This window comes from Neodothiora populina (assembly GCF_041146345.1).
Source record: "Neodothiora populina strain CPC 39397 chromosome Unknown canker_contig_9, whole genome shotgun sequence".
NCBI classification, from domain to species: Eukaryota; Fungi; Ascomycota; class Dothideomycetes; order Dothideales; family Dothioraceae; genus Neodothiora; species Neodothiora populina.
The window spans coordinates 65,759-80,824 of NW_027191407.1; the positions used below are offsets into that span (position 1 = coordinate 65,759).

The 15,066-nt window shown below is 51.9% G+C and overlaps 7 protein-coding genes across 8 annotated transcripts; 4 read left to right on the forward strand and 3 right to left on the reverse strand.

The window, feature by feature from the left end:
* Positions 1-616: 616 nt before the first annotated feature.
* Positions 617-1,726, reverse strand: AAFC00_007151 (uncharacterized protein; the record flags this gene model as incomplete). Its single annotated transcript, XM_069347211.1, has 1 exon — positions 617-1,726. The coding sequence occupies one exon, from the start codon at positions 1,724-1,726 to the stop codon at positions 617-619; it is 1,110 nt and encodes a 369-aa protein (XP_069201814.1).
* Positions 1,727-2,046: 320 nt separating this feature from the next.
* On the forward strand, positions 2,047-3,150 carry AAFC00_007152 (uncharacterized protein; the record flags this gene model as incomplete). Of its 2 annotated transcripts, none has more annotated exons than XM_069347213.1 (4): positions 2,047-2,073; positions 2,134-2,371; positions 2,438-2,566; positions 2,624-3,150. In XM_069347213.1, 4 exons carry the CDS (start codon positions 2,047-2,049, stop codon positions 3,148-3,150), a joined length of 921 nt encoding a protein of 306 aa, XP_069201816.1. The 2 variants fall into 2 exon arrangements, with proteins under 2 accessions (XP_069201816.1, XP_069201815.1); XM_069347212.1 differs by having other exon boundaries at positions 2,047-2,055.
* A 4,264-nt stretch (positions 3,151-7,414) lies between these two features.
* Positions 7,415-8,995, forward strand: AAFC00_007153 (uncharacterized protein; the record flags this gene model as incomplete). Its single annotated transcript, XM_069347214.1, has 1 exon — positions 7,415-8,995. One exon carries the CDS (start codon positions 7,415-7,417, stop codon positions 8,993-8,995), a length of 1,581 nt encoding a protein of 526 aa, XP_069201817.1.
* Positions 8,996-9,781: 786 nt separating this feature from the next.
* Positions 9,782-10,372, reverse strand: AAFC00_007154 (uncharacterized protein; the record flags this gene model as incomplete). Its single annotated transcript, XM_069347215.1, has 4 exons — positions 9,782-9,974; positions 10,031-10,098; positions 10,160-10,282; positions 10,346-10,372. The coding sequence occupies 4 exons, from the start codon at positions 10,370-10,372 to the stop codon at positions 9,782-9,784; spliced, it is 411 nt and encodes a 136-aa protein (XP_069201818.1).
* A 780-nt stretch (positions 10,373-11,152) lies between these two features.
* AAFC00_007155 (uncharacterized protein) lies at positions 11,153-11,938 on the forward strand (the record flags this gene model as incomplete). The annotated part of the gene is made up of 2 exons (XM_069347218.1): positions 11,153-11,273; positions 11,337-11,938. The coding sequence occupies 2 exons, from the start codon at positions 11,153-11,155 to the stop codon at positions 11,936-11,938; spliced, it is 723 nt and encodes a 240-aa protein (XP_069201819.1).
* Positions 11,939-12,044: 106 nt separating this feature from the next.
* Positions 12,045-12,884, reverse strand: AAFC00_007156 (uncharacterized protein; the record flags this gene model as incomplete). The annotated part of the gene is made up of 1 exon (XM_069347219.1): positions 12,045-12,884. The coding sequence occupies one exon, from the start codon at positions 12,882-12,884 to the stop codon at positions 12,045-12,047; it is 840 nt and encodes a 279-aa protein (XP_069201820.1).
* A 334-nt stretch (positions 12,885-13,218) lies between these two features.
* AAFC00_007157 (uncharacterized protein) lies at positions 13,219-14,942 on the forward strand (the record flags this gene model as incomplete). Its single annotated transcript, XM_069347220.1, has 2 exons — positions 13,219-13,341; positions 13,407-14,942. The coding sequence occupies 2 exons, from the start codon at positions 13,219-13,221 to the stop codon at positions 14,940-14,942; spliced, it is 1,659 nt and encodes a 552-aa protein (XP_069201821.1).
* Between the last annotated feature and the right edge of the window lie 124 nt (positions 14,943-15,066).

Sequence of the window (15,066 nt, forward strand, 5' to 3'; positions counted from 1 at the left end):
TGTTTTTCGGTCCGGGATGACGTCGGTCGCTGATAGTCCGAAACAAAAGCCGTACCGTAGCATCCAGGTTAAGGTTGTCTCGGTATCTTAATCCGAGGCTCTCAGCGCGCATCTTCGTTTCACATGGTTCAGTCTATTACATCCGTGCTGGCGGTCTATGTACTTTTACATGATTAGGATGAATTGATCTGTAGGCGCTTCTCACAGGTTTCATGACCGTGCAAGTTCAACAACGTTGAAGTAAAGATAACCTGGCGACATCAGTCGCTCGTACGGTAGTTCGTGCCGAGTCCGTGGCTCGAATTGGTTGTTGCCAACAGAGAGAGCCCCGGCCTTGACATGGCCTTCCTGTGATCATCTTGCCAACTCCGATTGCGGTCGGCGATCTTTTCCCAGTAGTCTAATAAAGCGTCGAGACTTTGTGCTCGGCAGCGATGAATTCACATCAGGTTGTCAGCAAGGCCTCATTCGACTCTGAAGCCCGTGAGTCAAGCTTCGAGGAAACTGGCTTCAGCTTGGCCCTGGTCGACATTCGCCAATGGCATCGTTCGTGGCTCCCGTCTCTGTGTATCATCATGGTTCGTCATCATTATAGAGGCATGTAATTGGACTGTGATCAGTCTCTCCAGTTGATCAATGGCTCGTCCGTCCTGAATCTCTGGGTGCAAGTGCTGTCCTCCAAGGCGGTTTCGAAACCCATTCGCCAGGCGAGCAGACCTGCGTGGGCGATCATGATACCGTTGTCAATGCAGAATCGTTCATCAGTGGCGTAGACGCTTCCTCCTCGTTCACTTGCCATCGTTCCCATCATGTCTTGTAGACGCACGTTGCAGCCGACGCCGCCGACAATGAGAACCTGACTGGCACCGACGTGGGCCATGGCGCGCTCCGTGATCTCGACCAGCATGGCGTAGACGGTTTCTTGAAGCGAGAAGCACAAATCTTCCCTCGTGATGAGTTCTCCTGTCGCTTCGTCTCTCCAGGGCTCCACCGTGCCTTTCGCTCCCGCCTCCAATCTCTTCGCCATCTCTTCCACTCTGGCCAATATACCGGAAAAACTGACATCCATGCCTTTCACGGCATAAGGCAGGTCGAGCAGGACCTTGCCTTTCTTTGCCATCTGCTCAATGTTGTAGCCCGGAGCCGGATCGTTGCTTATAGCCAGCGCCCTGGCGAATCTGTCCAGGCAATTGCCGACGGCAATGTCCAGAGCTTCGCCGAAGATGCGATATCTCTGGGCGCTGTATGCGATGATCTGCGTGTTTCCTCCAGAGACATAGAGCACAACAGGGTTGTCCGCCCCCGTGATTGCGCGACCCATCTCGATGTGGCCGACACAGTGGTTGACGCCTACCAGAGGCTTATCCCAGAGCAGGGAGAGCATGCGCGCCGCGATGGCTGCCGCACCCAAGGGCGCGCCCATACCCGGGCCTTTGGTGAAGCATATGCAGTCGATATCTTCGATGCTCACGCCTGCCTGCTTGACGGCCTGCTTGACCAAGCGCACGACCCATCGTCGGTGGTGAGCCGCCGTGTCTTTGGGCAGGAAGCCAGTGCCGGGCGGGGAGTTGTAGGTGTGGCGCAGGTTAGAGAGGATGCGCACTGGTGGACTGGAGTGCTTCGGTTGCTGTGTAGGGCTGTCGTGGTAAGAAGGAGGAGAAGGGTGGAGGATGACTCCCACGCCCAGCTTGTTGGCGGAGCCTTCGAGTCCTATTGCGATAGGCATGCTGTTGTGTACCTAACCTTGCTTGAAGAAAAAGACGAGATTACTGTTACTGCAGCGTCATTGTAGCGAGTCATAATGTCCGTGCACATGACATGAATGGGTCAATGCGTCTGCGCGTGCCGGGCGGATCGTTCTCCGGCTCTAACTTTGTACTCAAGGTAAGATGCCTTATACTGTACGCGCTTACGCGCACCGCGAAGCACCTTGATACAGCGACAACGCGTATCCCCCGATTCTCACTGCCTGCTCTGCATCATACTTGCTCGCATATGCCGAATCCTCCACGACCGTAATGTGATACAGCACAACCACGGCGAAGCATGCCTCTGGTACGAAAGCGGCGCGTGGTACGAGTGCACTCCAACTGCCATTGTTTATTCCTGAAGGATCACTGAATGAACATCCAGGCCGATGCGGAAGACTACGACGACTCGGAGGTAGCACAAGGGCTATCACAGCCGCAGCAACAGCGTAGAAGATATTCAGATACACCGGACGACGCGCTGATCACGCAGGCGGTCGGGAATGCGACTCAGGGTAGTGCTGGACATGTAGATCAACAGATGGTCAAGAAGTTGGTCAGACTGGCTCTGGCTTGCGAGTATTCGAGGACGCCGATTCGAAGGTCCGACGTTAACGCTAAAGGTGTGTATATATACTATACCCTCGAATATACGGGAGGACTCATGGACTTATGGACTTCAAATATAGTTCTCGGACCTCAGACACGACAGTTCAAGAATGTCTTTAGCGCTGCTCAGCTACAGCTGCGCGCCGTCTTTGGTATGGAAATGACTGAGCTGCCATTGCGAGAAAAGGTCACATTAGCACAGCGTCGAGGTACGTTGACCGTCATGTACTAGCTCATACAGACGAAGATTGACAAGGCTATTTTAGCGGCGCAAAAATCACAGTCTGTTCAAAAGACAAGCAGTGCTTGGATACTGACAACAGTACTCCCGTCACGATTTCGTCTTGCAGACATAGTGTCCCCACCTCAAGTACCCACTGCCGAAGCCGAGTCTCAGTACTGTGCGCTATACACGTTTGTTATATCGCTCATTTTCCTCTCTGGCGGCACACTGCCGGACGGCAAGCTTGATCGCTACTTAAAGCGTGTCAATGTGGACGAGACGACGCCATTCACGGGAGCAGTAGCCTTTAACGGCATGGACAAGACGGAGAAGTTACTGAAGCGGATGGAAAAGGATGGCTACGTCGTCAGAATCCGTGATACGTCAACCGGCGAGGAGATTATAGAATGGATAGTGGGACCTCGGGGCAAGGTGGAGGTCGGAGAGAGAGGTGTGACAGGAGTCGTCAAGAAGGTGTATGGTGGCCTAGAGGAGGACGAGGCGGCTGATCTCGACAGGAGAGTGAACAGGAGTCTGGGCCTGAGGGAAACCATGACACAAGCTGCCTGATTGAGATGCTACACGAACAATCCATGATGTCCCATACGATAAATGACACACAATGTCTCTGAGAAGCAAGCAGCATGTCAACAGGCGCATCTGCAGCACCCGCAAGCAGCAAAAGAAAATAGTCCCATCATTGTCTCGTGACTGCTTGTCTCGAGCATGTCGGAGGAATGCAAATGGTTACGGGACCTTGGAGATTGCTTCGCATCCTGCGACCCGCAACACTAAGAAACCCAAGACAGATACATTCCAGGTCACATTGTCGGTCTCAGGAATGCAAGCGTCTAAAAAGACTAGTACGGGTGCGTATTGCAATGTTCCGTCGAGTATCGTCACACCTCAAGATCAGCTAAGCAGACTGGGCTGACGAAGCCCGAGAGATCAGAGACAATATGCGATGCCGATGATATGTGATGATAACTTGATTGTGGTCATGTAGGGAATCACGCACTAAGCTGCATTAGCATAGTGATGAATACATTTTCCACCACTCAGCTTACGCCAGCACATAAGTAATTACGGAGCAGTCATAGACCAAGCACAGTTTGGCGCTTGCTTCTGTACACTTGTAGCGAGGCCGGACGCCTTGCACGATTTTGGTTTAACCTCACAGGTGCTCCATGGTGCCGCTGTTCTCAATCGGCAACATGTGGAGCGCCACTCTGCCACCACTGCAACCAAATATCGCCCCATTCTCTAGCTGATATACACCTGTTATTAATAGGTCTTGCTGGTGACACCTTTTACATGTATCGTTCAGGCCTTCGTCCAACCTTCTCACGTTCCTATGTTGGAGACACATTCCGCCATCATCATCAAGGACCCGACGATATCCCCGTATAGCCATCTCGAGCTAAACAGGCGATAGCGACAGCGTAAACGACAATCACATGATGGGAATGACAACCGCTCAGTCACTACCTCCGCCCGGCAACCGCGATGGCTTCCAAATTGCCATTATCTGCGCTCTGCCGGAGGAACGTGATGCAGTCGAGAATGTAATGACAAGAGACTATAAGGAAGACGACAAGCGCACATATGGCAAGGCGAAGAATGATGACAACCACTACGTCCTTGGCGAACTGGGTGGAAAGCCTGTTGTGGTGGTGACACCGAGGAATATGGGTACGATCAATACTAGTCATCTTGCGAAGGATATGCATCATAGTTTTCCCAATATTACTTACGCCCTGGTGGTCGGGATTGCTGGTGGCGCGCCACTTAAGTACGAAAGGGGACTATGGAAGCACTCTGACATCCAACTTGGGGATGTCGTGATAAGCACGCAAGTCATTGGCTACGACTTTGGCGCCATGTACGACAATGATTTCAAGATAAAGACTGCCGTTGAAAATAGCTTACCACGAGTTCCTGCAAACGTTGCAAATTTCACGAACATTTTACTGACGCGAACAAGCAAAGCATATAATCGAATATTGAAGAAGACGAACCAAGATCTCACAGAATGGGGGCCGAAATATGCACGCCCTGAGCAAGGGACGGATCGTGTTTACGATTCGCATGACCGCCATAAGCACCAATGTTCGCACGAGTGTTCGATCTGCGACAAATGCTCAAACTGGTATCATGAAGTTTGCGAAGAGGCGCTGACAGCGCCGTGCGATCAGCTTGGCTGTATAGCTGAGCGTAGTAACATACTACGAGAGACAAGGATTCATCTTGGTCGTGTCGCTTCCGGCAATGCTATCATAAAGAGCGCTCATAGGAGAGATAAGCTCATCCAAGAGGAGAGGTGTATAGCATTTGAGATGGCGGCCGCTGGGACATGGGAAGTATTCGGTACCATCGTCGTTAAGGGCATCGTGGACTACGCAGACAGTCACAAGAGCGAGGAGTGGCGTTCATATCCCGCGGCAAGAGCAGCATTGTGCGCAAAAGCACTCATCGAAGAGATTGAGCTCCCAGACGCTCCGCAGGGGCCTTATCTAGGTTGGTGATCTCTCCAGACTTTGGTTCATTTGCCATGTTCCAGCCACGCGAGCGACATCATGAGCGCCAACGGCAGTCTCAGATTGTGGATCTCAAGGACATGGATACGCACTTTAGACTACAACCATGCGATTACAGGATGAACAAGTCATCGGCTTCAGCAAGGATGTATTTGCTCTTGTGTCTGTGGCCATCTGCGTCGTCTGCGTGTGAAGATACACATCTCGTCACCTGGACCTGCCATATCATCTCAATTTGCTCAGATCGCTTCATACATCTTGCTGATAAGTCTTCTCCAAACCAGGGCACCAGTCTCTACAGACCACAATGACTAGCACAGGTGCCGGTGCTCGGACCGTCAATGGTGGTCTAGGCATACAAAAAGATTCAATCATGATGGAGGATCAAATAGCACCCAGAACAATGCGGAGGCTATCTACATCAATCATCTATCAGGTATGCGACGGCTGCATGATATATTGTATGGCACTAACAAGTATCTGTCCATGTAGCAAGAGCAGAGACACAGCCGTTGCCAATGTCTACAGTACCATTCATCCGAGATGAGGAATTCACTCATCGATCAGAGCTAGATATATTGGAGCAGAAGCTTACAAGGTCCTCAACAAGGCTTACAAGGTCCTCAACAAGGGTCGCACTTTTTGGAATACGTGGCGTTGGGTAAGACATATCCTTAGTTGAGCATCTTATCGCCGCTAAATTTTCGAAGCAAATCGCAACTGGTTATCGAGTATGTATGGGTCCACGCAAGCAGTACAGCTCGTTTCGAAGAGGGTATACGAGAACTGGCCGAACCACTCAAAATGCCGGGACGAAACGACTCAAAGGCAGATATCTTTCAGCTTATTCAGAGCCGGCTCTGTAATGTCAGAAAGGGTCCATGATTGCTGATTTTAGATAATGCTGATGATGCCAAATACTTGTTTGAACCAGCTGCGAGAAATAAGGAAAAAGAACAAGACGATAGAAGAATGCCAGCTCCAAAAGCACTCATCCACTACCTGCCTATATGTGAACAAGGGTCGATAATCATGACAACGCGCAATCGCGAAATGGCATCACAAATGGGCAATTTAGCATCGATATATTTAACTCAAGGCAGGTAGAACGAAGCCGAGAAGCTAAATGTGCAAGTTATAGAGACGAGGAAGAGGGTGCTAGACCAAGAGCATCCTTCTACGCTGACCAGCATGGCTAACCTAGCGTTCACACATAAGGAGCAAGGGCGTCTTGTTACGGCATCCAATATGCTAAGGCAAGTCATCCAGCTTGCTTTAGCAGCTCGTGGTCGTGACTACTTAAAGATACCCATTTGGGAGTCTACTCTTCATCTGTGGAGTCATCCTTCGCCAATTATAAACCCGTGAGCAACACATCACTTGATGAGGAGTAGGGTATCTTGGTCTATCGGGTCACAGAGAAAAAGGGCAGAGATTATCTTCCCCCTGTACGTGATTCGTCGAATTCTTGCGGGAAAAGTCACAAGATAGACACCTCGAGGTCATCTCTACTCGGGGGCGGAGACCGTCTCAATTCCATGCTAATTCAAAGCTTAGATCCAGGCAAATCATGGAGCAAGCTGAGACAAGCACTCGTCTGGGTACGGCTACCACCGGATGAAGGCTATTTTTGCAGCCTGCTCCAACAGGTCTGGAATGTCCTGGGAGAGACTGTCTGACAACACAGCTCATAGGGTATGCGTGTTTTGCTCTAGCATCCAGTCCCGTAATGCCTCGTGTTCCTACCATTACGTTCTTCACAAGCCGAATCGTCAGACTGATTGATTGATGGATTGATCTATCCTGCAAGCTATCCACGGGCTATGCTACCCGTACGAGTAGTCCTGAGTCAACCTCACCGGTATGCCGCAAGCAGATCGGCTCCTGAACAACCCGGCCCCATCTCCCCCTGGCTTCTTGGCTTCTGTATCAAGCATCCCCTTTCGCACATGCGACTGTCTTAGGATTTCCCTATCCGTAGTTCTATTCCCTGAACGTCCACCTCAACTACATTCCATATTGAGTCCCGAAGATCATATCGCCGAATCCGGTTACACTTCACAATCGCAAGCTTAGTCATAGTGTCCCTTGTGAGCTTCATCGAGCCTCATTCCATACTTGAAGTTAGCCACATTTGGAATGCGATGGCTGGCATGGCTTCGACCAATGACGGATCACAGCATATATACCTTGCGTCAAGGTACATGTTTGTTTACCTTTCTTCTTCATGTATCAGTGCAGCAAGGGAGAGAATTCCATCATTCAGCCATCATCCTCATTACCAATCACGTATTGTCATGGCATTCACCAATCACTCCATGGCGCTCTCAATGCGGCCATTGAACAAAGAATGGGAACGGAGCAACGCCTATGACGATCTCTTCAACCAGTACATCGATATCGACCTCCTGAATCTGAGCGACTCATCGACATCGCTTGACAGAATTGGTTCCGAAGACTTTAGCAATATCTTCCACACGGCCGAGACGTCAAGCCCTGATTCTGATTCGAGTGACATAGCGCAGAAGCCGTGGAATGCGAAGGACGTCGTGCAGGACTTCTGGACCAGCACTCTTCGTTCTCTAGAAGTCGGCGCAGAAAGCGCCGCTCACTCGGACTTCTTGAGTCTTGGTGGATTCCCAAGTCCTCACATATCGTCGCCGACATCACCATCCGAGGCGGCTAGACAGCGAGGATCGACCTTGAACAACCGGACGCGTTGGTCAAAGCCGGCGGCTTCGCCAAAATCGCCTCGTACCCAGAAACGACAACACCAGAAGGATAAGTTGGCCAATATGATGTCTGCCTCCTGCTACAGTACGGGTTCTCCACGTGCTCGTACTGTCCCAAGAAACACAGGATCGATTTATACAACCACGCTACCATTCCGAACAGCTCCACTGTCACCTCCGCCATCAGCGAAAAGCTCTCGTACCGTTGATGTAACAACCCTACGCTCACCCAGCAGCGCAGATATAGGGGCTTTGCCGTATTCTCCTCGCCTTGAGGGCGGAATACTACCTGAAAACTTTGTCTCACCCGGTACCGAACCATACACTCCTAACGCATCACCGCTTACGAGTCCGGGGATGGAAAGACTCCCCGAAGGTCTCGCACCAGATGCCTCCAACGGCCGGAGCATGTATTATGCTGTTCCGTCGCCGGCGCTCCCAACCGCACACACACCGTGGGCTCTACGTCAAGATGACATGAAAGACGACTACAAGATCTTGCCGGCACCCTTAAACGCAGGCACACCATGGGCCCTACGTCAATATGACGCAGAAGACGACTACGAGATCTCACCGTCTTTCAACCCATGGTTGGCGGCTAACGGGATTAGACGCGATTCAAGCATTCGCATGAGTATTGGGCAAGCGAATATGCAGGAAAGCGACACACCTTTAGCAATGCTTCCCGGCTCAGACGATTCAGAGGCGAACGGATTGATGATTTCGTATGATCCAACATTTACTACAGACTCAAGAGAAGCAAGCGATGCGAAATTGTCTGCTTTGCCCTCGGTTCCTTACCCACTTGCTTCTATGAGGGACGACCAGTACGCCGCGAAGCGTTCGCCCTCCCCAGCCCCAGAGAGTCCTCGCGCTCGACGGCGGATGTCCAAACAACGCATTCGTCGCAGAATCTCGACACCGAAGAGTCCTCGCGGCGCCAGCGCATCGGCGTTTGTGAACTTCACGGCTTCCGACAGCGCAAAGCTGCTCACAGGTGTCGCGCCGAGTGGAAGCTCGAAGACCAAAGCGAGAAGAGAAAAGGAAGCCGCCGAGAGACGCAGGAAGTTCAGCATCGCTGCGGTCAACGCATTGCAGGAGGCTGGCGGTGATGTGGGACGTCTGAGAGATGTGCTATGGAGTTGAAGACTTTCTCGTGCAGTCAGATCAACAGATTTGTGCAAATGCCGAGCTCTGCTCTATGGTAGTTCTATATTCACTTTCGAGCTCTTGCGCCCCGAGCGAGCACTCGTCGCCAGAAGAGCGCTTCGGTTTGCCACCGAGCAAGCTGCATAGAAGACAAAACCGAGTATCGCATTTCGCTAGTCTGACATTTGCTTGACAGATGTAACCTCGATAACTTCGCCGGCGCTAGCATGGGTGAACATCGGGGAAACACCTTTGTGCTATTGGACAAAGGTGCCGTCTCATATCGATGCGTGGACCTCCGGATGGAGTGCAGCGACAATTTCTGAGTAGATGTATGATACCCGAATCCTAGAGGTGGTAGGCGGCAGGTGGAAGGAACGACATGTCATATCAAAACAGAATGTCATAATATACTAGTCAGCCATACATACATTTTTGTCACATTTATTTCAAGCGAATTACTACGACCCGAAGGTTCCACATACTTGTATGTCCCAGCGGCATTGCAATTAGTCGTTTGAAATGGAACGCGAACCAGAATTTCCATACACAGCCGGTGGCAGAATTCGGGACCCCTGACATCAGAGATGGGCCTCTAGCATCCCCATACACAAGCTACGCGGCCTGCTAAGTCTTTTCGGATGATTCGGGAGTATAGCAATAGGCATGAGTGGAGTGCTTCTGCACACAACCCTTCATACAGCTGTGCAAATGCTGCGTACCAGGAACGAGGTGTACCTGGGTGGCGAAGCAGGCAAAGCCTCCTTCTCTCTATAGACGCTTTCACGCCTCGAGGTTGATGCTCTTACCGAAGCGTCCATAGAGAGCTGCTTTGAGCGCTTGCATCTCTTCTTGCACTGTGCTGAGCTTCTCCTCTATCGTGTTGACCTCGGCATCTATCTTCTCCACTGAACCAGCGAGAAGTTCTTGGACCTCTTCTAGTGGCAAGGAGAAGAAGGAGTCGCCGATCTTGTAGCTTTTGAATTTGTAAGATGTTGCAGTGTAACGGGACAAGAATGACAGCAGACTTACGAGACCTTTTCGTCCTCATCTGCGAGCTCGAGCTCGCCTGAGACCTCTTCCAGGTCTTCCCTGTCTTTCTGTATGCTAGGTTAGTACGGTATAATCGTGCAGAATAAATCATCATCTACAGCTACTAACTTGTTTCGTCTTCAACTCGGCATCTAAGAGTTTTACTTTTTGGTGTAATGTGCTGAAGCGGTTGATCTTGTCCTGATCCTCACGCCGAACCTCTGTCTCTTCACCCTCCTCATCCTTGGACAACTGCCGAGTAGAATTAGTTTTCGGGATTCGAGTAAAACACGGGTACTTTGCATGAAGACTTACCATACGTCTCTGCATCATTGCGGCCATATTGCTGCTTTTGTGGCTATTCGACCTTTAAGGAATGTCGTCTGGCTGTCCCATGAAGTTCACTAGTGAGGACCGCTCGCTTGCGATGCCAAGCACGTTGGCTTCTTACAGAAGGACAGTGCAGCTGGACAAGGCAACGATCGGGCCGGGATCGAAACACCGCAATCCCAGTACCCCGAGTTCTTACATGAGCCGCACCGAGCCGAACCGAACCGAAAGAACCAGACTCGGTTCGGCTGCCCATATACCTTACCCGGCTGACTGATTCGGAATGAGTTGTTGCAGTGGACGCAAATAGTCCTTAAATAGTCCTTGTTTTAAGGTATGGTGTATGGGTCAAACAATAATGATGCCGCGAAAGATATCAGTCGTTCATCCGTGCTTGTACATTTAGCTTATGAATCCAAAGGGCCCAACTGCCCAGGTCATGGGACGTGATTTGGCAAAGAGAAATGGCGAACCCTTGAGCCGGTGAAGGAGCCGCAGCTCAGTGAAAGGGCTTATCGTCTTACTGGTATATCGTACATGAAGGCAGACGCCTAGGGAAATGAAAAGGGGCCATGCAGCCGATTGTTCTATGTAGTGTAGCTAAATAATCCAAGAGTTCTAGTGTTTCTGTGCTCGAATGGAATGCTCTTTCGTTCAGGTGCTGTGTGGGGTATGCTTGCTTACTCATACATGTCGATGCCATAAGCTGCTCCGCTAGACGATAGAGTGTGGAGATCAGCTCTACTGTACCCTGCAACGTGCCCATGATGGTTATCCTGCCGCAGCGACACCATGTCACCTCCGCCAGAGTATTCTCATAGTTTTGCTCAGACTACGGATGAGCACGACGATGGTGCTACGAAAGATCCGAGTGCTGCGCCTGCGCCCGGAGACGTCGACATAAATACCCAGGGTTTGTTTCTGGTCACGTGAAAGGCACTGGAACGGACCTCGTCGAGCTAAATCATGAACACAGCCATGCACGACGACATACCTTACCCGGAAACGACGGCTGAAGAGTTGACACACCCGCCTGACTTCCGTCCGTTATTTACACTCATCGAAGACGCCGAGACTGGCGATCACCATCATCCCGGGATTCACTACGTCTTCAGCGATGACGATCCGGCCTTGCTCACGACGGCGATAGTCGAAAGTCTGGCCATTCAAGCCGATGAGGCGCAGCCACAACAAGGCGAAGAGCGCATCGTGGTGCTCGATCTCGGACCGGACGGGAAGACGATCACGGATGCACAGAGCCTGAGTCCGGACTGGCAGATTTCCAACACTCAATTGTCACAGGCACCGTCCTGGAATGATGGGGACATGTCAAGAAGAGACGGGAGTCTGATGTTGACCATAAGCGGTACGGAAGGCAAGAGTCGACCGATACAGCCGACGAGGAAGGGGTCGCTGGACGCAATGTTGGGCAGCGTGGAGGGGCTGACGCTTGGTTATTCGGAAAGGCTGTCGGCTCTCGACAAGCTTGTCAAAAAGGATGTTATCGAGCAAGAGAGCAGAGAGGGTCCAGGCCAGGACGAAGATCGAGGTCAAACAATGGCTGAAGCAGCTCAATGATGACGGACGGCATCTGGTGCAGCATCACGAGACCCACGACATGACTTTTAATGAATACCTCTCACATCGACACGATGGTGCTCTGATGATAAGAATATATGAAGTACTATTCCTTGTGCTCGACTGTGATGTTGTTCTGCTGCTGCTGCTCCTTCTCCTGTTTCTCCCTCTCGGCGCGCCTTTCGGCAATCTTGTCAATCTCCTTTGTGGACTTGAAACCGATGTTTCCCTCCTGCCCGATTCCCCACTTGTTGTATTCCTGATCGGTAATGATTCTCCTCTCCAACTGCACCTCGAGCGTCTTGCGTCCCTTTTTCCTTGCCTTGAGCCCGTCGTCGTCGACATCGACATACAGCGCCCACCGTGGCTTGCCTTGCTCGTCGGGAAAGTCAGGCTCCTCGACGGCCACGAAGGGCTCCCAGCCGTCGAACGAGAGGCACGAGTCCTCGAACTCATCCGTCCAGTCCCAGTCACCCACCAGATGCTCAATAGACCCGGACCGATTCGAGTACTTCAACTCATAAGTGTCCTTGTCCGCGTACACCCAGTTGAGCATGGGCGGGTCGGCGGTGATCGTCGACACCAGCCCTCTGAGAGGCGGCACGCGCGCCTCGTCTGGATACTGCAGGAAAAACCCCGTGAAGGGATGCGACTCCTTGCGCAGCGGCATGCCGCCCTTGCCTGATTTCTCTTCGACCCAGAGCTTGTCGTCGCGCAGCACGACCATGCCGTTGTTGAGCAGAGCGAAAGCGGGCGACTTGCGCAGCGAGTGGTCCACCGCACTGTCGACGTGGAACTTGACCATCCGGGCTTCTGGATTGGCGTTTTTGGCTTCTTCGTTTGCTTTTTGCTGCTGCGAGACGCCTTGGCCCACACCCGTCACGGTGCCTATTGCCAGGCCGGCTGTTATCGGTAGGGCGAGGCCCAGTCCGAGTATGAAGTCCATTGTGTGTAATCAGTTGATGGACTTTCAATCTGGATTTGACAATTGGACACTTTCCGGTGTTATGGTAGCCATGGTGGGATGGGGGTTGGCGAGTGTCATGACATATAGACAGTCAAGTGTCGGGACTGCGGCGACAATTACGGAGTAGACAAAAACCGGTTATCGATGGTCAGCTGGAAAAGGAGTCAGTCGGAGACACAGCAAGGTAATGTATGACTCATGTATGGACATTTTCCTCGAATGTGACGCATCCGCCTCTCTTTCTTTGGAGGGGTAACATATAGTACATCCACCATATAATTCATAGCTCGGTTGATCATACCAATTGACAGACATGCCTACGGTTCACCTGCTCGACTACGTCGCGGGCAACATCCGCTCTCTGGTCAATGCAATCGAGAAAGTGGGCTACGAGGTCGAGTGGATCAAGTCGCCAGAAGATGTAGCCAAAGCAGAGGTCCGTCTTTCCCTTAAATTCGTATACCGTATGATCGTGCAATGATGAACTAACGTAAACCTCAGAAACTCATCCTACCCGGTGTGGGTCACTTTGGCCACTGCCTCACTCAATTCATCAACGCGGGCTACGTCGAGCCGATAAAGGCACACATTCAAGCCGGCAAGCCGTTCATGGGCATCTGTGTCGGTCTACAAGCTTTGTTTGAAGGATCTGCCGAAGACCCTAATGTCATTGGCCTAGGAGTCGTGCCCGGAAGACTGGAGAGATTCAACGACACGAACAAGAGCGTGCCTCAGATCGGCTGGAACTCGGCAAACACTGCCAACGCAAAGGGACTCGCTGCAGACCAGAGTCTGTATGGGCTACGACCGGACAGCAAATACTACTATGTTCACTCGTATGCTGCGCCTTACAAGCCAGGTGTGTTAGAGAAGGAGGGTTGGACTGTCGCTACCGCTCGTTACGGCGACGAGGAGTTTGTCGGAGCCGTCGCAAAGGAGAACGTTCTGGCCACTCAATTCCACCCGGAGAAGAGTGGTGCTGCCGGTCTTCGTGTCATCAAAGCATTCTTGGACGGAAATTACATACAAAAGCTACCGACGACGCCATCGGCGGCAGCGAGCAAGGAGGGTCTGACACGGCGAATTATTGCTTGTCTCGACGTGCGCACCAATGACCAGGGCGACCTCGTCGTGACAAAAGGCGACCAATACGATGTCCGCGACAAGGATAGCTCTGCAGTGCGAAACCTCGGCAAGCCCGTCTCCATGGCAGAGAAGTACTACCAACAAGGCGCAGATGAAGTCACCTTTCTCAACATCACCTCCTTCAGGGACACCCCGCTGAAGGACCAACCCATGCTCGAGATCCTGCGACAAACGTCAAAGAGCGTCTTCGTTCCTTTGACCATTGGAGGCGGTGTCCGCGACACCAAGGACGCTGAGACGGGCAACGTCGTGCCAGCCCTCGACGTGGCAACTCTCTACTTCAAGTCCGGCGCCGACAAAGTCTCCATCGGCTCCGACGCCGTGACAGCCGCCGAAGAATACTTTTCAGCAAACCGCACACTATCAGGCAAGACGGCCATCGAGACAATCAGCAACGCCTACGGCGCGCAAGCCGTCGTCGTCTCCGTCGATCCCAAGCGCGTCTACGTCTCCTCACCAGACGCCACCCCCCACGCCACGGTAAAGCTATCACCAAACGAAAAGGGCCCCAACGGCGAAGAATACTGCTGGTACGCATGCACACTCCACGGAGGCCGCACGACGTCAGACCTCGACGTCATCCAACTCGTCACGGCCGTCGAAGCCATGGGCTGCGGCGAGATTCTGCTCAACTGCATCGACAAGGACGGCACGAACTCGGGCTTCGACCTCGGGCTCATCAGATCAGTCAAAGCCGCTGTCAAGATCCCCGTCATCGCGTCTTCGGGCGCAGGCAATGCGGGTCATTTCAAGCAGGTCTTTGAAGAGACGAGCGTGGATGCCGCTTTGGGCGCGGGCATGTTTCACCGGGGCGAGTGGACTGTCAGACAGGTCAAGGAGGTCTTGGAAAAGGATGGCTTGTTGATCAGGAGGTTTGAGGCCGAGGACTGATCTACAACAAAAAGGAAAAAGAAAAGACAGAGAAGCGTGATATTAGCATCAGACTCGAAATGCACGAATACATGAAAAGAGAATACAGGTTCGTCTCTATTTAGCATATGAGTGACAGCTTTCT